Below are 25,579 nucleotides of genomic sequence, written 5' to 3'. Positions count from 1 at the left end.
GTTTTTGTGAAAATGTGTTTTTTTCTCTGTGCTCTACCGGGCGGCATCATGTTTGCAAAAAAAGTGAGGCTGGCCCTTTTATTCTTACTATTTTTCACCTGGTTCATCACCCCAGCAACCACCGAAACAGGAAGTAAACGCTCCATTGTTTACACCCGTGATCAGCTGTTAGCCATCTGTAGCCAAGGGAAGCTAACCGGCTATGAGCCCGATGTTCCCCCCCGAGCTGAAGAGGAGGAAAAGAGGACAACGCTCGGGTGTTATGTGCCACTTCAAGCCCACACTCCCCACCATCATCACGGGGAATGTGAGATCCATCGGGAACAAGATGGATGAGCTAACGGTGCTAGGACGGCACCAGCGGGAATACCGGGAATGCAGCATGCTGCTGTTCATGGAGACCTGGCTAACGGAGCAAACACCGGACTCCGCCGTCGCTCGGGACGGATTTAATCTCATAAGGGCAGAAAGGACACGGGAAGGCGGTAAGAGGAAAGGAGGGGGGCTTGCTGTGTTTGTGAACGATAGATGGTGTAACCCTGGGAACATCTCTATCAAAGAGCAACTCTGCAGCGCGGACATTGAGCTGTTAGCCGTTAGCATGAGGCCACACTACCTGCCGCGGGGACTCTCGCACGTTATCGCGATAACTGCGTCTGTCCCCCTAATGCTAATGCCGACGCAGCTCGCGATGTCCTGCACAGCAGTGTGAGCAGGCTGCAAACACAGCACCCACATGCCCTCCTCCTCATTACCGGGGACTTTAACCATGCATCTCCTTCATCCACACTGCCAACCTTCAGCCAGTACGTCACCTGCAGCACCAGAGGAAATAAAACACTGGACCTTTTTTATGCCGACCTCAAAGAGGCATATACCTCATCCCCCCTTCCCCCGCTTGGAAGATCTGATCACGATCTGATCCACCTTCTCCCCCTGTATCAGCCTCTGGTGCAAAGACAACAGCAGTCACCCACACCAGACAGATCTGGTCTGAACAGTCTCTGGAGACTCTCCAGGACTGTTTTGAGACTACGGTGTGGGATGTGTTCTGTGAGGACTACGGGGACGACATCGACAGTCTCACCAGCTGTGTCACGGACTACATTAACTTCTGTGTAGACTCCACCATACCCACCAAAACAGTCAGAGTGTTTGCAAACAGCAAACCTTGGATCACCCCTGAGATTAAAGGCCTGCTCAGGGACAAAAGGAGGGTCTTCAAATCAGGAGACAGGGACCTGCTGAAGACGGTGCAGAGGGACCTGAGGAAGAAGATCAGGGAGGGGAAGAGCAGCTACAGGAGGAGGATGGAAGACCAGCTGCAGCGGGACGACATCAGCGGGGTCTGGAGGAGCCTGAACAATCTCAGGACGTAGCAACTCCAGACCTGCGCTGGACAGGGATCAGGAGTGGGTGAATGACCTGAACCGGTTCTTCAACCGGTTTGAACAACCAGACACCCCTCCCACCACCCACCCAGCCCTGCTGCAACTTCCCCCGACTGGAGCCTCTTCTGCTCCAAGGACTCTCACCTCAACCCCCCTCCCTGCTACTCCCCCTCCACAACCCCCCAGCCCACTCTCAACTCAACCGAACCTACCAACCCCCCTCCCTGCAACCCCGCACAGATTCGTGGACTGGTGCCAGCGGAACCGCTTCCAGATTAACTCTGGAAAAACAAAGGAGCTGGTGGCGGACTTCCGCCGGCGCAAAGTCCCCCCCTCGCCGGTGAACATCCAGGGAACGGACATAGAGATTGTCGACTCTTATAAATACCTGGGTGTTCACCTGAACAATAACTGGACTGGACTGTAAACACCCAGGCCCTATACAAAAAGGGCCAAAGCAGCACCTGCTGCGCAGACTGAGGTCCTTCGGAGTGAGGGACGGCCTCCTGAGGACCTTCTACGACTCTGTGGTGGCGTCGGCCATCTTTTATGGGGTGGTCTGCTGGAGCAGCAGCATCACTGCAGCAGAGAGGAAGAGACTGGACAGGGTGGTGAGGAAAGCCGGCTCTGTCCTGGGCTGCAGTCTGGACAGGGTGGAGGTGGTGGGGGAGAGGAGGATGGTGGCTAAGCTAAGGTAAGCTAAGCTAAGCTAAGCTAAGCTGTCCTCCATCATGGACAATGTCTCCCACCCCCTTCATGAGACTGTCAGAGCCCTGGAGAGCTCCATCAGTGACCGGCTTCGTCACCCACGATGCACCACTGAGAGTCATCGCAGGTCCTTCCTCCCCGCTGCATCAGACTGTACAACCACGCCTGCTCTCAGTAGCCAGAGGACAATAAGATGGCAATAAGATGTGCAATAATATAAGATGTGCAATATATGCCTCACAACACTCCACCTGCTTTTTCTGCACCGTTTCTTCTTTCAACCAACTGTATATACTGTTCACATTCTGTGATTATACATATTTTATATATATTTTTTGTTTTTTATATATTTTTTATTTTTGACTTTTTAGTCTTTTTACCCCTCCCCTGCATGTGTGTGCTAAGTGTACTGCTGACAACAAAATAAGTTTCCCCACTGAGGGAGATTATCTTATCTTCACTATGTTTCTAACACCGATGGAGTTGGAGGTCAGAGAGGAAGAGGAGTCACCACTTCATCTTCACTCTGTTTCTAACACCGATGGAGTTGGAGGTCAGAGAGGAAGAGGAGTCATCACTTCATCTTCGGTTTATTTCAAAAGTACTTGAATACTTTTACACATGTTGCTGATGTTTTTACATGTTGGATGTTACATGAATATTTCCCTCTTCTCAATTCATTTTTACATCAACAAATTTGAAAACTGAAGGAATCAAATTAAAACAATCAGATAAATCAATCAAATATTATACAAACTGGAAAAGTTAATTGTAAAATGGAAATGTTTAGATTTGAAGCTCAAACTTCATTTCAGGGAAGAAAAAAGACTTTAAGAATTTAAACGTGAAGTCAAACATGAAAACATTTAGAGACAGAATCAAGAATAAAACAAGAATAATGACATAAAAATCTAATTTATGATCAAATATCAACAATCCAGTAAATTATTTAATGTTTAAATGTGAAAAAAGATCAAATAAAATTACAATAAACCAAAAAACTAAAGATAAATGGTGATGATGATCATCATCACCATCGTCATCATCATCATCATCATCATCATCATCATCATCATCATCATCTTCATCATCTTCATCATCATCATCATGGACAATGTCTCCCACCCCGTTCATGAGACTGTCAGAGCCCTGGAGAGCTCCATCAGTGACCGGCCTCGTCACCCACGATGCACCACCGAGAGTCATCGCAGGTCCTTCCTCCCCGCTGCATCAGACTGTACAACCACGCCTGCTCTCAGTAGCCAGTGGACTATGAGATGGCAATAAGATGTGCAATAATATAAGATGTGCAATATATGCCTCACAACACTCCACCTGCTTTTTCTGCACCGTTTCTTCTTTCAACCAACTGTATATACTGTTCACATTCTGTGATTATACATATTTTATATATATTTTTTGTTTTTTATATATTTTTTATTTTTGACTTTTTAGTCTTTTTACCCCTCCCCTGCATGTGTGTGCTAAGTGTACTGCTGACAACAAAATAAGTTTCCCCACTGAGGGAGAAAATAAAGGATTATCTTATCTTCACTCTGTTTCTAACACCGATGGAGTTGGAGGTCAGAGAGGAAGAGGAGTCATCACTTCATCTTCACTCTGTTTCTAACACCGATGGAGTTGGAGGTCAGAGAGGAAGAGGAGTCACCACTTCATCTTCACTCTGTTTCTAACACCGATGGAGTTGGAGGTCAGAGAGGAAGAGGAGTCATCACTTCATCTTCACTCTGTTTCTAACACCGATGGAGTTGGAGGTCAGAGAGGAAGAGGAGTCACCACTTCATCTTCACTCTGTTTCTAACACCGATGGAGTTGGAGGTCAGAGATGAAGAGGAGTCATCACTTCATCTTCGGTTTATTTCAAGAGTACTTGAATACTTTTACACATGTTGCTGATGTTTTTACATGTTGGATGTTACATGAATATTTCCCTCTTCTCACTTCATTTTAACATCAACAAATTTGAAAACTGAAGGAATCAAATTAAAACAATCAGATAAATCAATCAAATATTATACAAACTGGAAAAGTTAATTGTAAAATGGAAATGTTTAGATTTGAAGCTCAAACTTCATTTCAGGGAAGAAACAAGACTTTAAGAATTTAAACGTGAAGTCAAACATGAAAACATTTAGAGACAGAATCAAGAATAAAACAAGAATAATGAGATAAAAATCTAATTTATGATCAAATATCAACAATCCAGTAAATTATTTAATGTTTAAATGTGAAAAAAGATCAAATAAAATTACAATAAACCAAAAAACTAAAGATAAATGGTGATGATGATCATCATCACCATCGTCATCATCATCATCATCATCATCATCATCATCATCATCATCATCATCATCATCATCATCATCATCACCATCATCATCTTCATCATCATCATCATGGAGACACTGAGGAACCAGAACCAGAGTCCAAGTCCAGGATCCAACAGAGACAGTTTCTCTGACAGGAGACTCTGGAGACTAAACTGGACACAGAGACACTGAGGAACCAGAAATTAACCAGATTCCAAATCCAGCATAGAGAGGTTCAGTGAAGCTGGTGTTGAAGGTGTGGATGTGGATCAGTCTGTCAGAGACGACTTCGTAGAAGGACAGAGTTCCAGCAGGAACGTCCACGTACACTGCTGCTCTGCCAGCGTATGGACGTGGAGATGAGGAGGTGACGGATGTAACTCTGTTATTGTGAAGGAAATGGTACTGATAACCTGGATAACAGTCCAGACTCCAGGAATGATCGTTTTCTCCAAACCTACAGTCAACAGAGTCTCCTCTCCTGCTGATTCTTCTGTAACTCACTGATACAGAAACATGTCCGCTCCACTGGACCTCCCAGTAACAGCGACCCGTCAGAACTTCTCTACACAGCAGCTGCTGATCATCACCATCAAACCTGTCTGGATGATCAGGATATGACTGATACTCCTCCCCAAACGTCATCTTCCTGTTGTCATCAGACAGTTTGATGTAGTTGTGGACTGTGTTTGTGTCGATGGTGAGTTGACAGGAATCTGATGGAGAGAACAAACAAGCAGCTGAAGTTATTATTGATCAGTTATTGATCACTGATGGACTCATGGACGAGTGAAGATGGTTGAATAAAAACACACTTACACTTCCTCAGACCTGGTTTCAACCATCGTTGTCCAGCAGGCTCCACCCTGGAAGGAGGAGGAGGGTCAGACCAGCTCAGTCTCTCTCAGAGGAAGCAGAGATGTCAGAGCCCCCCCCCCAACCCCCCCCCCCATCACCTGTTGGACACTCCTGTATCCACTACACCCCCCACCCCCCCACCCCCCAGCAGAGTGTCCTACCTGAGTGTGTCCTACCTGAGAGTGTCCTACCTGAGTGTGTCCTACCTGAGAGTGTCCTACCTGAGAGTGTCCTACCTGAGTGTGTCCTACCTGAGAGTGTCCTACCTGAGTGTGTCCTACCTGAGAGTGTCCTACCTGAGTGTCCTACCTGAGAGTGTCCTACCTGAGAGTGTCCTACCTGAGAGTGTCCTACCTGAGAGTATCCTACCTGAGTGTCCTACCTGAGAGTGTCCTACCTGAGAGTGTCCTACCTGAGTGTGTCCTACCTGAGAGTGTCCTACCTGAGAGTGTCCTACCTGAGAGTATCCTACCTGAGAGTGTCCTACCTGAGTGAGTCCTACCTGAGAGTGTCCTACCTGAGTGTGTCCTACCTGAGAGTGTCCTACCTGAGTGTGTCCTACCTGAGAGTGTCCTACCTGAGTGTCCTACCTGAGTGTGTCCTACCTGAGAGTGTCCTACCTGAGAGTATCCTACCTGAGAGTGTCCTACCTGAGTGTCCTACCTGAGAGTGTCCTACCTGAGAGTATCCTACCTGAGTGTCCTACCTGAGAGTGTCCTACCTGAGAGTGTCCTACCTGAGAGTGTCCTACCTGAGAGTGTCCTACCTGAGAGTGTCCTACCTGAGAGTGTCCTACCTGAGAGTATCCTACCTGAGAGTGTCCTACCTGAGTGTTTCCTACCTGAGAGTGTCCTACCTGAGAGTGTCCTACCTGAGAGTGTCCTACCTGAGAGTGTCCTACCTGAGAGTGTCCTACCTGAGTGTCCTACCTGAGAGTGTCCTACCTGAGAGTATCCTACCTGAGAGTGTCCTACCTGAGTGTTTCCTACCTGAGAGTGTCCTACCTGAGAGTGTCCTACCTGAGTGTGTCCTACCTGAGAGTGTCCTACCTGAGTGTGTCCTACCTGAGAGTGTCCTACCTGAGAGTGTCCTACCTGAGTGTTTCCTACCTGAGAGTGTCCTACCTGAGAGTGTCCTACCTGAGTGTTTCCTACCTGAGAGTGTCCTACCTGAGAGTGTCCTACCTGAGAGTGTCCTACCTGAGAGTGTCCTACCTGAGTGTGTCCTACCTGAGAGTGTCCTACCTGAGAGTGTCCTACCTGAGAGTGTCCTACCTGAGTGAGTCCTACCTGAGTGTGTCCTACCTGAGTGTGTCCTACCTGACAGTGTCCTACCTGAGTGTGTCCTACCTGAGAGTGTCCTACCTGAGTGTCCTACCTGAGTGTGTCCTACCTGAGAGTGTCCTACCTGAGAGTGTCCTACCTGAGAGTGTCCTACCTGAGTGAGTCCTACCTGAGTGTGTCCTACCTGAGTGTGTCCTACCTGAGAGTATCCTACCTGAGTGTCCTACCTGAGAGTGTCCTACCTGAGAGTGTCCTACCTGAGTGTGTCCTACCTGAGAGTGTCCTACCTGAGAGTGTCCTACCTGAGTGAGTCCTACCTGAGAGTGTCCTACCTGAGTGTGTCCTACCTGAGAGTGTCCTACCTGAGTGTCCTACCTGAGAGTGTCCTACCTGAGAGAGTCCTACCTGAGAGTGTCCTACCTGAGTGAGTCCTACCTGAGAGTGTCCTACCTGAGTGTGTCCTACCTGAGTGTGTCCTACCTGAGAGTGTCCTACCTGAGAGTGTCCTACCTGAGTGTGTCCTACCTGAGAGTGTCCTACCTGAGTGTGTCCTACCTGAGAGTGTCCTACCTGAGAGTGTCCTACCTGAGAGTGTCCTACCTGAGAGTGTCCTACCTGAGAGTGTCCTACCTGAGTGTGTCCTACCTGAGAGTGTCCTACCTGAGAGTGTCCTACCTGAGAGTGTCCTACCTGAGAGTGTCCTACCTGAGAGTGTCCTACCTGAGTGTGTCCTACCTGAGAGTGTCCTACCTGAGTGTCCTACCTGAGAGTGTCTTACCTGAGAGTGTCCTACCTGAGAGTGTCCTACCTGAGAGTGTCCAGTCTCCAGCGGGGATCCTCCAGTCTAGACTGAAGCTTCCCTGCTGACTCTCCTGGATGGTTGTAGCTCAGGTCCAGCTCTCTCAGGTGGGAGGGGTTGGAGGTCAGAGCTGAGACCAGAGAAGAACTTCCTTCCTCTGAGATCAGACAGCCTGACAGCCTGCAGACACACAACACAGGTCTATGCATGTTCTCTGCTCAAGTGTCCTGCTGCAGACACACAACACAGGTATGCTGCATGTTCTCTGCTCAAGTGTCCTGCTGCAGACACACAACACAGGTCTGCTGCATGTCCTCTGCTCAAGTGTTTTGCTGCAGACACGTTTAGCAGCATGTTCACTGGACCTGGAGAAGACTTGAATGAATGCTGACCTGAGAGACTCCAGTTTACAGTGTGGACTCTCCAGTCCAGGACACAGCTGCTCCAGTCCAGAATCCTGCAGGTCGTTGTTGCTCAGGTCCAGTTCTGTCAGACTGGAGGACTGAGAGCTGAGAACTGAGGACAGAAGTGGACAGATGTCCTCTGAGAGATTACAGAGACTCAACCTGCAGAGGAGATTAAATGAGATCATGAGGTCATTTAGGAAAGTTTGTGTATAACATTTCATGTACAACACAACTCAAAGGGCTTAAAATAAAAACATTTAAAAAATGACTTGAACATTTAATAATTTAAAAGCAGTAATTAAAGACAGACAGACATAAGTCCCCTGCTGGTGCGTATCTGGAGTTTTTGTCTGAATTTTCAGATTTCCTTTCTGGATTATTGATCAGCACAGATAAATTCATCATAGTGGGTGATTTTAACATTCATATGGATGTTGAAAGCGATAATCTTAAATTAGCCTTCGATTCTCTTCTAGAATCAATGGGTATCTCACAAAAAGTGGATAAACCGACGCACTGTTTTAATCATACTCTCGATCTCGTTCTCACCTACGGTGTTGAAACTGATGGTCTGTTGGTGTCACCTGTAAACTCCCTTTTATCCGACCATTACTTAATAACGTTTGAATTTAATTTTGTTGATGTTGAAGTGCAAAATAGGAGGTATTATTTTAGCAGATGTTTGTCTGATGAAGTTATTGTTAAATTTAGGGAGGCCATTGCTTATCTTACGACAGTGCGAAATAGTGATGTAGTCGAGGCCAGTGACCTGGGTTCTACCTCTGCAGATGTTGATTTCCTTGCTAGTAACACTGCTGATTTGTTGCATTCAGCTTTAGATGAAGTTGCTCCTTTGAAAAGGAGGGTTTCTAGCCACAGGAGCTTAACTCCCTGGTACAATTCAGATATCCGCATGTTGAAACAAAACGTGCGTAAAATGGAAAGGAAGTGGTACTCTTGTAGGTCTGTAGACTCTCATCGTGAATGGAAAGATATTCTAATAGTATATAAAAAAGCCATTCGCAAAGCCAGAACAGCTTATTATTCAACGCTGATAGAGGATAACAAAAGTAACCCACGTTTTCTGTTCAGCACTGTAGCCAGGCTGACAAAGAGTCACAACTCTGTTGAGCCGTGCATTCCTGCAGCTCTCAGTAGTGAGGACTTTATGGGCTTCTTCAACAGTAAAATCGCGAGAATTAGAGAAGAAATCAACCAGCCGGTTGTAGGTGTTTCTTCAGCTTTAGCGACTTCCCTAGGCTCTGACTTGTCTCTAGACTGTTTTGATCCTATAGACCTCCCTGAGCTGACTTCACTCGTTAATAGAGCTAAGTCAACCACATGTATGTTAGACCCCATCCCGACTCGTCTATTCAAACATGTTTTTTCTCTTATTGGTGTGACAATACTGGACCAAATTAACTTATCCCTAAGTTTAGGATATGTACCACAGGTTTTCAAAGTCGCAGTAATTAAACCTTTACTTAAAAAACCTTCTCTTGACCCGGACACCTTAGCTAATTATAGACCAATTTCCAACCTTCCATTTGTGTCTAAAATTCTGGAAAAGGCAGTTTCAAGCCAGTTATGTGACTATTTGTATAGAAATGATCTGTTTGAAGTCTTTCAGTCAGGGTTCAGAATGCATCATAGCACAGAGACAGCACTTGTTCGAGTCACGAATGACCTCCTTATGGCCTCAGATAAGGGATTAGTGTCCATACTGGTTCTACTGGACCTCAGTGCTGCTTTTGACACTATAGATCATGGCATTTTACTGCACAGGTTAGAGCATGTTGTTGGGATTAAAGGGACAGCTCTATGTTGGTTTAAATCATATCTATCTGACAGGTTCCAGTTTGTTCATGTACATGAGGTTTCTTCAGAACAGTCAAGGGTCTGTTATGGTGTTCCGCAGGGTTCAGTGCTAGGGCCAATCTTGTTCAGTTTATACATGCAGCCGTTGGGAAGTATAATTCAGAATCACGGCATACACTTTCATTGTTATGCTGATGATACGCAGCTCTATTTGTCTATGAAGCCGGATGAAACAGAACCGTTAGTTAAACTTCAGGCATGTCTTAGGGACATCAAGGACTGGATGTCCAGAAATTTCCTGCTTCTAAATTCAGATAAAACAGAGGTTATCATTCTTGGTCCAGAGCATCTTAGGAAGGGATTAGATGGTGTTGCGATGGCTTCCAGTGCAACTGTGAGAAATCTTGGTGTTATTTTCGATCAGGATTTGTCGTTTAAACCATATGTCAATCAGGTTTGTAAAATAGCCTTTTTCCATCTCCGTAATATTGCAAAGATTAGGAAAATCCTCTCACAGAGTGATGCAGAAAAACTAGTTCATGCGTTTGTATCTTCTAGACTAGATTACTGTAATGTGTTGTTAGCAGGATGTCCAAGTAATTTGCTGAATAGGCTCCAGCTGATCCAAAATGCAGCAGCACGAGTACTGACAGGAATTAGCAGGAGAGACCACGTCTCTCCAGTGTTAGCGTCGCTCCATTGGTTACCCGTAAAATTCAGAATCCAATTTAAAATTTTATTACTTGCGTATAAAGCCCAAAACGGCTTAGCTCCGCATTATTTGCAAGACCTGATAGTGCCTTATGTTCCTGTCAGAGCTCTCCGTTCTCAGAGTGCAGGTTTACTCGTAGTTCCTAGAGTATCTAAATGTAGATTTGGAGGGCGGGCGTTCTGCTATCAGGCACCATTACTTTGGAACCAACTTCCAATCTGGGTTAAGGAGGCTGACTCCACCTCCACCTTTAAAACTAAACTTAAAACCTTTCTGTTTAATAAAGCCTATAGTTAGTGTTTAGTAAACCTCTAGCTGGTGTTGGTAAATCTCTAGGTAGTGTAAACTTTAGTGTGTCAGAGTCGCTCCTGTAGTTTCTTGTGCTGGCCCCCCCTTCTCCTCCCTTTTCTCTCTTTTGTCCATGTTGCAGCATCCTTTGCCGGACACCGGAACCTGCAGGTGGTCGTGGGTGGCTTGTAGCTTGCATTACGGAGCACAAGTCTTTCCCTGACCCTGCACCCCAACCTGGGACTTGCTGATTGGGCCGGAGCTTCGGGAGCTGTGTGCTGGCCTGCGGTCCCCACCCCCGGTCATCCCGTTGCTGCTTCCACCTGCCTGCTGTGCTGTTGCCGTCCCTGACCCACCAGTCTGGCCCTCGGCAGGAGGGTCCCCCCTGATGAGCCTGGTCCTGCTCAAGGTTTCTTCCCTCCTAAAGGGGAGTTTTTCCTTGCCACTGTTTGGCTTAAGGTTTTTCTCCCACTAGGGGAGTTTTTTACCTGCCATTGTTTATGTAATATCTGCTCGGGGGTCATGTTCTGGGTATGGGTCTCTGTAAAGCGTCTAGAGACAACTCTGTTGTATTAGACGCTATATAAATAAAATTGAATTGAATTGAATTGAATTGAATAAGTCAATAAAAGGTTTTCAACTTGACTTAAAGCAGCACTATGTAACATTTCCACCTTAATCTAATATTTCATCATCATCATTGTGATGGAACATCAACTTCCAACAGGTTTAATGAACCTCTGTCATGGTCTGAGGGGTCTGTATCGCCTTCACCAGCACTATGTAACTTTGAGGTGGATGGTAGGAACTTCCACACTACTGGTAAAGCACTACCGCTTTTGTCCAAAGGAGCCGCCAAACTCAACAAAAGCTGAAAGTTACGTTGTGCTGCTTTAAGGCTATATATTTTTAAGCATCCCTGCACCAGACAAAACACCAGAAACACTCTACAGAAGATTAACATTCTTTTCATAGACAGACAGTCATTTGTCGAGGCGAACATCAGCAGGTCAGTTTCTGTTGCCTCCATGGAGAAGTAACTTAAAACAGAAGACAATGAATCACAGAGCGATGGTGGTGTGGAGGGAAATACCAGACCTTTTTACTTTAGATAATACGATACGCTTTAAAAAGAAGCTCAAGTTATTTTTGTTTACTCAGGAGAATAAAATGGACTGTTAAGAATTGAGCTATTAATCTGTTTATTGTGTTGACACTGTTTCCTTTTCCTCTATTTCTTTTGTGTTTGTGTGTGTAGTTTTGCTGATGGGAGTGTTAAAATGTGAACAGCACATGATTGTTTGTTCTATCTCACACTGTCCAGAAAGTTGTTGTGTTGTTGAAAAATGGAAAAAAAAAATCTTTTTAAATTGAGCTATTCATTTGATTTTTCTTAATATCTTGTTTGATAGTGTGATGAGAAAATTTAAATCCTGACTTTCAAGAGAGGAAATGTAGAGTCATAACGCCATTGTGCTGATTATAATGTTTTTTTTTTTTACTTTGAGCAGGTGTCCTATTGTCTGTTGTCTCTGAGTTGTGATCATGTATGTTTATGTATTTAAATTAATAATAAGGTTATAATTAAAGTGATGATTCTGATGAGACCCCAGAGAAACTGCTGTGAAAGGTCAGCAGCTAACGGGGATCTAATAAAACAACCAAACAAACAGTTGTAACGGTCACCAGTTGAACACTGGGTGGATTCTGACCTGAGAGACTCCAGGTGACAGTGTGGACTCTCCAGTCCAGGACACAGCTGCTCCAGTCCAGAATCCTGCAGGTCGTTGTTGCTCAGGTCCAGTTCTGTCACACTGGAGGACTGAGAGCTGAGAACTGAGGACAGAAGTGGACAGATGTTCCCTGAGAGGTTACAGACACTCAGTCTGCAGACGGAAGAAAAGAACAACAACCAGGTTATTTCACTGTGATGGAAGAAAATGTAGTTGTGTCTCCAACTGTTCTGCTGGTCTTCAGCTCATCCTGCCCCACCCAGTACAAACAGAAATGAAAGTGTTTCCTGGTCAGAGTTCATGCTTGTGTGTGATTTTAAGTCCAATGTGTCATTAAAGTCTCTGGAAATGAAAGAACCAGCGTAAACTCACTCATGTGAGGTTGTGCTGAAAAAAAGACCCCAAACAAGTGAAGAAAACATTAAATCTGGAGGTAAAACCAGACGTAGTCAGAAACTAGCCTACACTCCAGAGGTCCAACATGTGTCTGTTGGTACTTACAGAACTTTCTTGGAGGCTTTGACCACCGGCAGCAGCCTCCGTAGAGCCTCCTCTGAAGCTGAGAACTTCTTCAGGTCAAACACCTCCAGATCTTCTTCTGATGACAGTAAGATGAAGACCAGAGCCGACCAATGAGCAGGAGACAGTATATCTGGGGAGAGACGTCCTGACCTCAGGGACCTTTGGACCTCCTCCACCAGAGAACCATCGTTCAGTTCATTCAGACAGTGGAACAGGTTGATGCTTCTCTCTGCAGACAGATCCTCACTGATCCTCTTCTTGATGTATTCAACTGTTTCCTGATTGTTCTGTGAACTTCTTTGTTTTGGTTCCAACAGACCTCGTAGGAGGTTCTGATTGGTCTCCAGTGAAAGACCCAGGAGGAAGCGCAGGAACAAGTCCAGGTGTCCGTTGGGACTCTGTAAGGCCTTGTCCACAGCACTCTGATAGAGGTCAGTCTCTGTGTTTCTCTGTTCCTCCAGCAGGTTGACTCCAGAGCTGATGAAGGTCTGATGGACATGAAGAGCAGCCAGAAACTCCTGGACACTCAGGTGGATGAAGCAGAAGACCTGGTCCTCGTACAGGCCGCTCTCCTCTATAAAGATTTGGGTGAACACTCCTGAGTACACTGAAGCCTTTATAACATCGATGCCACACTCTCTCAGGTCTGGTTCATAGAAGATCAGGTTTCCTTTCTGCAGCTGCTCAAAAGCCAGTTTTCCCAGAGACTCCACCATCTTCCTGCTCTCTGGACTCCAGTGTGGATCCGTTCCAGCTCCTCCGTCATACTTGACCTTCTTCAGTTTGGCCTGGACCACCAGGAAGTGGATGTACATCTCAGTCAGGGTCTTGGGCAGCCCCCCTCCCTCTCTGGTGTCCAGGACGTTCTCCAGGACGTTCTCCAGGACGTTCTCCAGGACCGTAGCAGTGATCCAGCAGAAGACTGGGATGTGGCACATGATGTGGGAGATGATCCTGCTGGTCTGCTCCTCATCTCTGATCCTCTTCCTGAAGTATTCCTCCTTCTGTGGGTCAGTGAACCCTCTGACCTCCGTCACCATGGAGACACACTCAGGGGGGATCTGATTGGCTGCTGCGGGTCGGGTGGTGATCCAGAGACGAGCAGAAGGAAGCAGGTTCCCCCTGATGAAGTTTGTCAGCAGCACGTCCAATGAGGTGGACCTTCTGGGGTCACTGAGGAATGTAGAGTTGTGGAAGTCCAGAGGAAGTCGACTCTCATCCAGACCATCAAAGATGAACACGACCTGTAACTCTTCAAAGCTGCAGATTCCTTTGGTTTCAATGAAGAATCCATGGACTAGTTCCACCAAGCTGAACTTCTCCTCTCTCAGCACATTCAGCTGTCTGAAGGTGAATGGAAGCAGGAACTGGATGTCCTGGTTGGTTCTGCCTTCTGCCCAGTCCAGACTGAACTTCTGTGTTAGGACTGTTTTCCCGATGCCGGCCACTCCCTTCGTCATCACCGTTCTGACTGGTCCTCCTCTTCCAGGTGGGGGTTTAAAGATGTCTTCCTGTCTGATGGCTGTTTCTGCTCTGCCTGGTTTCCTGGAAGCTGCTTCAATCTGTCTGACTTCATGTTCTTTGTTGACCTCTCCGGTCCCTCCCTCTGTGATGTAGAGCTCCGTGTAGATCTGCTCCAGAAGGGTTGGGTTTCCTGCTTTAGTGATTCCCTCAAACACATGCTGGTGCTTCTTCTGCAGCTGAACTTTGAGTTTGGATTGACAAACGACAGCGATGGTCTCTAAATAAAGATGAAATAAAGAAAACCACTTAGTGATTAAAACCAGCCCAAAACAAGTTCTACTTCCTCTAAATAATCAACATTTCAACATTCACTGATCAGCCGTTCAATGAGGAGTATTGAAGCGTTTTCCTCCCAAAAACCCTCCGATCAATCAGAGGAACAACAACAGTGTTTCCTCTACGATTCACTTCAGACACACCAGTTGTGTTTGTTTTGTGTTTGCTGGAACTGAATATTTAATCCACACGGTTCAACTCTTTAGAATAAAACTTTAATTTACTGGGATATTAATGACCCTATTAATGAGATGTTCCTAACAGAAGATGAGCTGAGTTCCTCCACCTTCCAGTGGGTTTAATGTTGTGTCTGATCTGTGAATGTTGGTCCTCTACTGAGACATTGGGTGTGGTTTATCCAGCAGCTCAGATGTTCAGAGAAACGTCTTACTGCTCTGCAGGAGGTCGGCCAGCTCCTCCTGCTTCCTCCTCCTCAAGAACTTCACCGTGATCTTCACGAGTGTCTCTCTGATGCTCTTCTGCTCTTCATCTTCATCCTCCTCCAGACTCTCTGAGGATTCTGGGTAATCTGGACTCAGAACCTTCTGGATCTTCTTCAGCTCGTCCTTCACAAACATGACGATGTCGTTCTCCAGCAGCTGGAACAGAAGACCACATGAAGGACACAATCAGACTGAAACCATGGAGACAAACATCAGGACCATGATGGACAGACTGACAGTCCACTGGTCTCCAGAGACCAGCATGGAGACAAACATCAGGTCCATGTTGGACAGACTGACAGTCCACTGGTCTCCAGAGACCAGCATGGAGACAAACATCAGGTCCATGTTGGACAGACTGACAGTCCACTGGTCTCCAGAGACCAGCATGGAGACAAACATCAGGTCCATGTTGGACAGACTGACAGTCCACTGGTCTCCAGAGACCAGTGCAATGGGAAATTTTAGTATAACATACATTTTGTTGCTTTAAGACTAAAGCACAAATCCTGTTTTCAAGTTGCTATGTTGCCCAGAGACCCTTTCCAGAGACCCAGAACATGAACCCCTGAGCAATTATTACATAAACAATGGCAGGGAAAATGAGCCTGGTCCTGGTCCAGATTTCTTCCCTCCTAAAGGGGAGTTTTTCTTGCCACTGTTTGGCTTAAGGTTTTTCTCCCACTAGGGGAGTGTTTACCTGCCCTTGTTTATCGGGGTATTATATTTATATTTATAATTATATTTATGTCTATGTTCATGTTCTGGATCTCTGGAAAGCGTCTAGAGACAACATCTGTTGTATTAGACGCTATATAAATAAAATTTTAAATTTAAAATTGGATTTAATGTACATACCTGAAAGACGGAGTCCCGCTGGGTCTGATGCTGCTGGACAGACGGACCACTGGGGGACTCTGGGATCTGCTGGTCCACTCTGTGGAAGAATCATGAAGAACCAGGTCACATGAAGTCTGAAGGTCCATGGAGTCATGTTTGGATGAGGACAGTCCACCAGAGGACTTCCTGTCATGTTAAAGGTTATCTGGTCCTCCTGAGACTGAGGACGTCCACGTCTTTCTCCCAGTACCAGCTCTCAATCTGGTGGTACAAGAAGGTCCAGCAAGTGTCCACAAAGACCAGCTTCTCAACAGATCCATGTTCACATGGTTCCGGGAACCATCTGTCCTCCTGCATCCAGCTACACCGTCCACCTGAGGAGAACTTCCTCCTTAAATGATGTTGCAACCTCAGCAGAAAGATGCCCCCTGCTGGACAAACGGCTGAACTACCGTCACTCAGAAGAGACTCCAACACCCCCTTTATAGTCTGCTGTGTTTCTGGAAACATCAACAACCGTCTAACAACGGCAGCAAAACAGAGAAATGTTCACTTTTAACATATTACCATGAAAACGTTTCAGTCTCAGTTACGTTTTTCAGAAACAACGTTTATAAACAACTCACCTCTCTGAAGGAAAACCAGGAGCTTCTTTAAAAACAATAGGTAAATCCTTTGATGCATCACTCTTCAAGGACACACAGCTGGGACTAGATCCAGGTTCAGATCCAGGTCCAGGTCCAGGTTCAGGTCCAGGTCGTCTCCTGTAATAAAGGTGTTTGGTGATGTGAGCTCATGTTCTGGTCTCTGGAACGATCCTAGACACAACTTGTATTGTAATTGATGCTTTATAGAAAAAACTGAACTGAAAATTATCAAGACACATATTTTAAAACTAAAATATTCATGTTACGATAAAAACATTTCAGTCTCTGTTACGTTTTTCAGAAACAACATTTGCAAATAACTCACCTCTCTGAAGGAAAACCAGGAGCTTCTTTAAAAAGGATAGGTAAATCCTTTGATGCATCACTCTTCAAGGACACACAGCTGGGACCAGGTTCAGGTTCAGGTCCAGGTCCAGGTCCAGGTCCAGGTCCAGGTCCAGGTCCAGGTCCAGGTCTCCTGTAATAAAGGTGTTTGGTGACGTGAGGGCTGAACTCTGACGTGCAGAAGAGTCATGGACAGTTAGATCACCTCACCTCTCTTCTTCTCTCCCAGGTTTTCCCCTCGGGGAGGTTTTGGAGGGAAGGACTCCCTCCTCTCTGTCCTCACACTGATCCATGCTGCTGGATTCACTTCAGCTCACACACACCTTCTACCTTCATCTGCAGAGGAAACACATGTCATGGTAGATGTACAACGAGCAGCTCTGACTGATCTTCTCTTCAGCTTCATGTCCGACAGCAGTGAGGAAGCTGCTGCACTTCTACTATCCGACCACTAGATGGAGTCGTGGAGCTGCTGCTTAGCTCACGCCCTCAACCCACATTTACACTCCATTTAATCACACGTTTGCTCTTAGTTTCTGTCTCCAGGACAAGATCCTCATGGACTCTGAATTACTGAAACAGCTTAGACCCTGGAGAGTCCAGAGGGCTGGTTGCAGTTCCTCGACTGACCACTAGAGGCGGCAACAGCAAGTTAATTTCCGCTGACCTCTGTCTGTTGATGAAGCATTCTAACAGCACGTGGCCCCTGCAGGGACAACGACGCCTTGTGGATTGCTCCAACCTCCTACCCCCTGCGGGGCTTTGAACTGGACTCAACATCTTTGAGGTAGCTTCAAATTCCTATCACACCTTGGAAGTTGCCTCAAACAGACTTGGAACACTAGAGCACCCCATGGGGTGATTTTCGTCTGTGACTTATTGTCTCACACAAGTTCCAGCGTCTTGCATCCCTGCTGAGATGGCACCGGGGGAGTGGATTTGACTTCCAGCCCCTGCAGAGACGAAGACCATATATGGGCTTCCTGACTACTCAGGGGTAGTCCCAAAACTGAAAGTTCACACCTCTGACTTGGCTTGTTTATTCCTGTCTTTGTTGATTTAACTTTTCTATAAAAACCCTGTGGCCAAATCAATCTGGGTCGGCATATCAACCAGACTCTGGTCTGTGTAGATCCGCTCACCGCCGGCTGAATAAAACTCATATACCACAAAGTGGACTTCTAAAATGGTTTGGTAAATTCCTCAACACTGTCCAACTTTACAGCAGAAAGAAACATATTTACAGTCTGGTTCTGGTTCTGGTCTAAATGTTTAACTGGGTCCATTCTCCATAAAATGGAGCCAGAACATCCGGTGATTGGACTAGATGGAGACCAGAGTTTCTGATCACGTTCACTTCCTCCTTTTAGGCCTGAACCTGAACTTGGACTATTAGTCTCCACATATTTACTATCTAATCGGGCCGGCAGCTCTTTCTTCCCCCACAAACACAATAATGATCTGATACTGAGCTCCTTCTAGGTATAAAGCTGCCTTTAGTCACCAGTAACAGCTCTGGTCCTGCTGACCGTCATCTACCTGAACTGCTGCTCTCATTCACCGACTCAGCTCCAACATCTGGACGTGTCGAACCGTCGGCTCCTTCGTCCTTCAGTTCCAGCTGTAAGTCCGTTAAACGTGAATCATCTGCGGTGCTTTTGCCCTGAAATGGGGCTGCTGGCAGCTTAAAAACTGCTCCGATCACCTTCACACGGAGTTCCACACCCAGAAACCCGTCCACGAGAAAGTGAAAGGAAACTTGACTAAAGTATCTGCGACACAAACAGGGTTGACAGGTCTGACGAGGAAAAACAGTGACCGAGACATTAATTGGTGAATTGACCTTAATGTATTTATTTCTGCCGCTAATGAATGTCAGTAACATGAAGACTTGTGGTCTATTTATAACCTCCAACCACAGACGTGCTAAGGGAGTGGCCTGGGGTGTGGAGTGGCCTGGGATGTGTGTGTGTATGTGTGTGTGTGTGTGTGTGTGTGTGTGTGTGTGTGTGTGTGTGTGTGTGTGTGTGTGTGTGTGTGTGTGTGTGTGTGTGTGTGTGTGTAATAGTCAATGCTCCACCTGGACTGTAACATAGTGGAAGAGGGAGGGGGGGAACTCACTCAGCTGGAAACTCTGGCGTGTGATCCCTCAGTTTGGAGGGGACACTTGCGTCAGGGCAGTTACACAAGTAGATGACAGCAATCATCAAAGACTGTCTGAGAGACCAGCGACATCGTAGGAGAGCCGGCACAGCTGACATCAGAGTCTGGAATCAGCTGACAGGGGAAGACTCTGGATAAATGTTATGGTACTGTACCAGATGCATTCAAAACCCTGCTTACACTCCAGTCACCACACCATCCTGCGGGCCCCTGCTACACTCCAGTCACCACACCATCCTGCTAGTCCCTGCTACACTCCAGTCACCACACCATCCTGCTAGTCCCTGCTACACTCCAGTCACCACACCATCCTGCTGGCCCCTGCTACACTCCAGTCACCACACCATCCTGCGGGCCCCTGCTACACTCCAGTCACCACACCATCCTGCTGGCCCCTGCTACACTCCAGTCACCACACCATCCTGCTAGTCCCTGCTACACTCCAGTCACCACACCATCCTGCTGGCCCCTGCTACACTCCAGTCACCACACCATCCTGCTAGTCCCTGCTACACTCCAGTCACCACACCATCCTGCTAGTCCCTGCTACACTCCAGTCACCACACCATCCTGCTGGCCCCTGCTACACTCCAGTCACCACACCATCCTGCTAGTCCCTGCTACACTCCAGTCACCACACCATCCTGCTAGTCCCTGCTACACTCCAGTCACCACACCATCCTGCTGGCCCCTGCTTACACTCCAGTCATCAGCAGACCACCACTCCATCCTGCTGGCCCCTGCTACACTCCAGTCACCACTCCATCCTGCTGGCCCCAGCTACACTCCAGTCACCACACCATCCTGCTAGTCCCTGCTACACTCCAGTCACCACACCATCCTGCTAGTCCCTGCTACACTCCAGTCACCACACCATCCTGCTGGCCCCTGCTTACACTCCAGTCATCAGCAGACCACCACTCCATCCTGCTGGCCCCTGCTACACTCCAGTCACCACTCCATCCTGCTGGCCCCAGCTACACTCCAGTCACCACACCATCCTGCTAGTCCCTGCTACACTCCAGTCACCACACCATCCTGCTAGTCCCTGCTACACTCCAGTCACCACACCATCCTGCTGGCCCCAGCTACACTCCAGTCACCACACCATCCTGCTGGCCCCAGCTACACTCCAGTCACCACACCATCCTGCTGGCCCCTGCTACACTCCAGTCACCACACCATCCTGCTGGCCCCTGCTACACTCCAGTCACCACACCATCCTGCTGGCCCCTGCTACACTCCAGTCACCACACCATCCTGCTAGTCCCTGCTACACTCCAGTCACCACACCATCCTGCTGGCCCCTGCTACACTCCAGTCACCACACCATCCTGCTGGCCCCTGCTACACTCCAGTCACCACACCATCCTGCTGGTCCCTGCTACACTCCAGTAATCAGGAAGATTAAGAAGGCCACCAAAAACATCAAGCAGTGGACAGTGGAAAGTATCCTCACCCTTCAAGGATGTTTCGAAGCCACTGACTGGGACAGCCTCCTTTCTCCCTCCGATGACATCGATGAACAAGTCGACACAGTGTCATCTTACATCTCCTTCTGTACGGACACTATTATTCCATCAAAAACAGTCACAATCTACCCCAACAATAAACACTGGATCACCAAGGAGCTCAAGGAAATCCTCAACAAAAAGAAAAGGATTTTCTTTACCGGCTCTGAACTGGAAAAAAAGGAGGTCAACAGAGAGGTGAAGAGGGCCATTAAAACTGCCAAACTGGAGAATAAAAACAAAGTGGAGTGAAAATTCATCACAGGGTACCTCCGCTCAGCCTGGCAGGGCCTCAAAACCATGGCCTCTGTGAACACTGCTTCCACCTCCCGCAGAACCATCCAGGTGGAGTGCAGCACCCCTTCCTCCCTCCCCGACGACCTCAACACCTTCTACTCCAGGTTTGAGTCGGACCACTCCACCCAGCTGGAGGAGTCCAGATCCTCACTCAAACCTGGCAGCTCTGCACTCACCTTCAGGACTGTGGACGTGGTGAGTGCCCTCAGGAGGACCAGAGAACCTTCAGGACTGTGGACGTGGTGAGTGCCCTCAGGAGGACCAGAGAACCTTCAGGAATGAGGGCGTGGTGAGTGCCCTCAGGAGGACCAGAGAACCTTCAGGAATGAGGGCGTGGTGAGTGCCCTCAGGAGGACCAGAGAACCTTCAGGACTGAGGACGTGGTGAGTGCCCTCAGGAGGACCAGAGAACCTTCAGGACTGAGGACGTGGTGAATTTCCTCAGGAGGACCAGAGAGAGGAGCTCACCCGGTCCCGACAACATCAGCGGCCGACTCCAGAGACACTGTGCAGGGCAACTAGGTAGTGTGTTCCCCACTCTGTTTCAATACTCCCTCGACAGTCACACCGTTCCACAGCTGTGGAAGCACTCCACAGTCATCCCTATCCCCCAAAAAAATAAACCTAAGACTCTGAATTATCTCCGTCCCGTGGCCCTCACCTCCTTGGTGATGAAGGCCATGGAGAAGATCATCAAACATCACATCATCAGAGCAACTGACACCCTAATGGACCCACTCCAGTTTGCATATTGCGCAGGCAGAAGCGTGGATGATGCAAAAATCTTCATCATGGAGTCCATCCACAAACACCTGGAGCTCCCTGACTCATCCGCCAGACTTCTGTTTGCTGACTTCTCCTCAGCATTGAACACCCTGCAGCCCCACATCCTGGCCACTAAACTCTCATCAGCATTCAACACCCTGCAGCCTCAGCATTCAACACCCTGCAGCCTCTCATCCTGGCCACTAAACTCTCCTCCCACTTTCACCTGGATGACCAGTTAATCCTGTGGATCCTGGACTTTCTGACCAACAGGACTCAGAGGGTTCGGGTCAACAACTCTCTCTCTGACCTCTGCTCCACCTCCACTGGCTCCCCCCAGGGCTGTGTGCTCTCCCCCCTGCTCTTCATCCTCTACACCGATGACTGCAGAGCCACACAGCCTAACCGCCATCTGGTCAAGTACGCTGATGACACAGTTCTCCTGTCGCTGCTGTCAGGCCCCTCACAACATCACGGACCCGTTCTGCAGGAGTTCGTGGAGTGGTGTGACAGCTCCAAACTGGAACTAAACCCCAGCAAGACCAAAGAGATGGTGGTGACCTTCTCCAGCAGACAGAGGGATCTGGCTGCTGCAGTCACCACGACCATCCACGGGAAGCCAGTGGAGACAGTCGTCGAGTACAAATACCTGGGCACCATCTTTGACAACCTCCTGAAAGTGTCAACAACGGCTGTACCTCCTCAGGAAACTCAACTCCTTTAGAGTCAGCACTCACATCATGATGACTTTCTACTACGCCTTCCTGGAAAGCATCATGACCTTCTCCATGACCTGCTGGTTCCACTCCCTCAGCTTCTTTATGACCTGCTGGTTCCACTCCCTCAACACCAGAACAGGAACAGACTAAAAAGCATCATTGTGCTCAAAAATCATCGGCCTGCCGGTGAGAACTCTGTCACAGGTTTTCAACCAGCAGGCCCTCAGCCAGGCAGCTAAAATCATTAATGACCCTTCCCACATACTTCACCGCATTCCAGTGGCTCCCCTCCAGGCGGCGCCTCCACTGCATCGCCTGCAGGACTGAGAGGAGGAGAGACACCTTTGACCCAAAAGCTACTCTGCTTTACAACTCCAGCTGCTAAACACCATCCCCCACATCCAACCCCCCCCCCCCCCCCCCCCCACACTACTCTATACTCCTGTTACATAGTTTTCATTGTTTATATTCACTGTCAACGCTTTATATTTATACCACTACATTCACTCTATTTTACATTTTTTTTACATTTTTGGATGTATAAATTACTGCATTTAAATTCATTTATTTGCCCTCTAGTGGACATATAAATTACTTCATTTAAATGCATTTATTTGCCCTCTAGTGGACACATAAATTACTGCATTTAAATACATTTATTTGCCCTCTAGTGGACATATAAATTACTTCATTTAAATGCATTTATTTGCCCTCTAGTGGACACATAAATTACTGCATTTAAATACATTTATTTGCCCTCTAGTGGACATAATAGTTACTGCATTTAAATGCATTTATCTGCCATCTAGTGGACATATAATTTACTGCATTTAAATACATTTATTTGCCCTCTAGTGGACACATAAATCACTGTATTTAAATGCATTTATTTGCCCTCTAGTGGACATAAAAGTTATTGCATTTAAATGCATTTATTCACCATCTAGTGGGCAAATAAATTACTGCATTTAAATGCATTTATTTGCCCTCTAGTGGACAAATACATTACTGCATTTAAATGCATTTATTTGCCCTCTAGTGGACACATACATTACTGCATTTAAATGCATTTATTTTCCCTCCAGTGGACATAGAAATTACTGCATTTAAATGCATTCATTTGCCCTCTAGTGGACTTAAAAGTTACTGCATTAAATTTACTTATTTGCCCTCTAGTGGACACATAAATTACTGCATTTAAATGCATTTATTTGCCCTCTAGTGGACATATAAATTACTGCATTAAAATTACTTATTTGCCCTCTAGTGGACACATAAATTACTGCATTTAAATACATTTATTTGCCCTCTAGTGGACAAGAAAATTATTGCATTTAAATGCATTTATTTGCCTTCTAGTGGACATAAAAGTTACTGCATTAAAATTACTTATTTGCCCTCTAGTGCAGGGGTTCCCAACCTTTTTTGTGCCAAGGACCAGCAGAAGTATAAACAAAAAGCTCAGGGACCGGTTGACAATTTATGTCAATTTTAATAAACATTTCAGAAAAAAACAATGCATTTTAAAATGCAGGCTATCATCAGCGACGTTAGCTGATGTTGTGGCCTTTAAAACTTGTTTCTGCAAATCTAACTCACGTTTTTTCCTTTCGAAAAAATCCACTGGTTTGTCTTTGAGAGAAGGATGTTTTGTATTTAAGTGTCTTTGGAGCTTGGATGGGTTCATTGCTTCGTTGGCGAGCGTTTCTCCACATAAAAGTGTGTTTGGCGTCTCCAAATCGCCCGTTGCAACAAATCCGTATTTTATATACATAATGTCGTACTTGCGATTAAAGCTTTTGCTTTTCTTTTTGGTAGGATTTTCCACTTGTTCATCACTATTTCTTTTACTCGAACAACCAGTAAAGAAACGGCTCATGGAGGTTTGCTGAGGTCCGCTCATCTCTGCAGCTGACTGAACCTAACCTAATTATATGACAAAAAAATGCAAAAATTGTTTTCTTAAATTTAGTATGAGGTTGCTTTAATTATGTGGCAAATGATAATAAACACGAGAAAGATGGCTACTTCAATGAAAAATAAATATTTTATTCAACTTTGCTGCTGTTCATACAAAAAGTAAATAAAAAACAACAATTTTCACCTGTTTCAAGTAAATTTTCACTTGAAATAAGTAGGAAAATCTGCCAGTGGGACAAGATTTTTTTGCTTGTAATGAGAAGATAAATCTTGTCCCACTAGCAGATTTTTCTACTTATTTCAAGTGAAAATGTACTTGAAACAGGTGAAAATTGTCAAATAAGTTATTTTTCTGGTGTTATTTTTCTGGTGATGAGTCTAAATGTTGAAATAGCAGTAAAACCACATTCATTGATGAAATTACATAAGAGATGGAAAGGAGGGATGGCAGTTTTACAGGGGGGATGATTTTGACCGTTTTTATTTCAGGGGGGATGATTTTGACCGTTTTTATTTCAGGGGGGATGATTTGGACCGTTTTTATTTCAGGGGGGATGATTTGGACCGTTTTTATTTCAGGGGGGATGATTTGGACTGTTTTTATTTCAGGGGGGGTGATTTGGACCGTTTTTATTTCAGGGGGGGTGATTTGGACCGTTTTTATTTCAGGGGGGATGATTTGGACCGTTTTTATTTCAGGGGGGATGATTTGGACCGTTTTTATTTCAGGGGGGATGATTTGGACCGTTTTTATTTCAGGGGGGATGCCACCCCCCTCATCCCCCCTCAACTCAAGTACTGTTTGTTGCTAGGCGATCTGGCGCCCTTTTCCCACTGGTTTGGACATACAGTATAGCTACAGCTCAATTTGCAAAATGTATCTGTCCCTGCTTCAAAGAAAAGCCCTGGCTTTAGTTCTTCTGAGGAGGAGACGAGCTGCAGCAGCAAGGATTCCCCCAAATCCTGTCTTCTCATGAGGATTTCATGGACCCTCCATGAAATCCTCATGAAGACAGGATTTGGGGGAATCCAGGCTCGTTGGAGCTACAGCTCCATGATGACCAGGTCTACTTCAGATTGAACAGGGAGCAGTTTGACAGCCTGTTGGGGAGTGGGTCCTCAGCAGGATGACAACCATCTTCTCTCCTACTGGTCGCACCGAGATGCCCTCACAGCGCGATGAAATTAAAACATGTTCAATTCAGGCGCAGGCAGGTGAAACGCCCGTGGCAGGTGGCCTCTCGCGCGCCGCCAAGCTCGCCAGCAGAGCGGCCCACTCTT

General features: G+C 46.6%; 1 protein-coding gene across 1 annotated transcript in view; it reads right to left on the bottom strand.

Annotated features, from left to right (window-relative positions):
- Positions 1–3,973: 3,973 nt before the first annotated feature.
- The window catches only part of LOC133451730 (NACHT, LRR and PYD domains-containing protein 3-like), a 66,718-nt gene continuing 45,112 nt past the window's right edge, over positions 3,974–25,579 (bottom strand). The window contains exons 14-22 of the mRNA XM_061730873.1: positions 22,418–22,524; positions 22,192–22,332; positions 21,072–21,165; positions 18,464–18,629; positions 12,307–12,571; positions 7,762–7,935; positions 7,379–7,549; positions 5,249–5,295; positions 3,974–5,145 (exon numbers count right to left, since the gene is read on the bottom strand). Of these exons, the coding sequence (XP_061586857.1) occupies positions 4,598–5,145; positions 5,249–5,295; positions 7,379–7,549; positions 7,762–7,935; positions 12,307–12,571; positions 18,464–18,629; positions 21,072–21,165; positions 22,192–22,332; positions 22,418–22,524 (1,713 nt within the window). The 3' untranslated portion in view covers positions 3,974–4,597. The remainder of the gene's footprint in view (positions 5,146–5,248; positions 5,296–7,378; positions 7,550–7,761; positions 7,936–12,306; positions 12,572–18,463; positions 18,630–21,071; positions 21,166–22,191; positions 22,333–22,417; positions 22,525–25,579) is intronic.

Source organism: Cololabis saira, chromosome 10 (genome assembly GCF_033807715.1).
Source record: "Cololabis saira isolate AMF1-May2022 chromosome 10, fColSai1.1, whole genome shotgun sequence".
Classification (NCBI taxonomy): Eukaryota; Metazoa; Chordata; class Actinopteri; order Beloniformes; family Belonidae; genus Cololabis; species Cololabis saira.
This window is presented reverse-complemented; position numbering and strand designations above follow the sequence as displayed.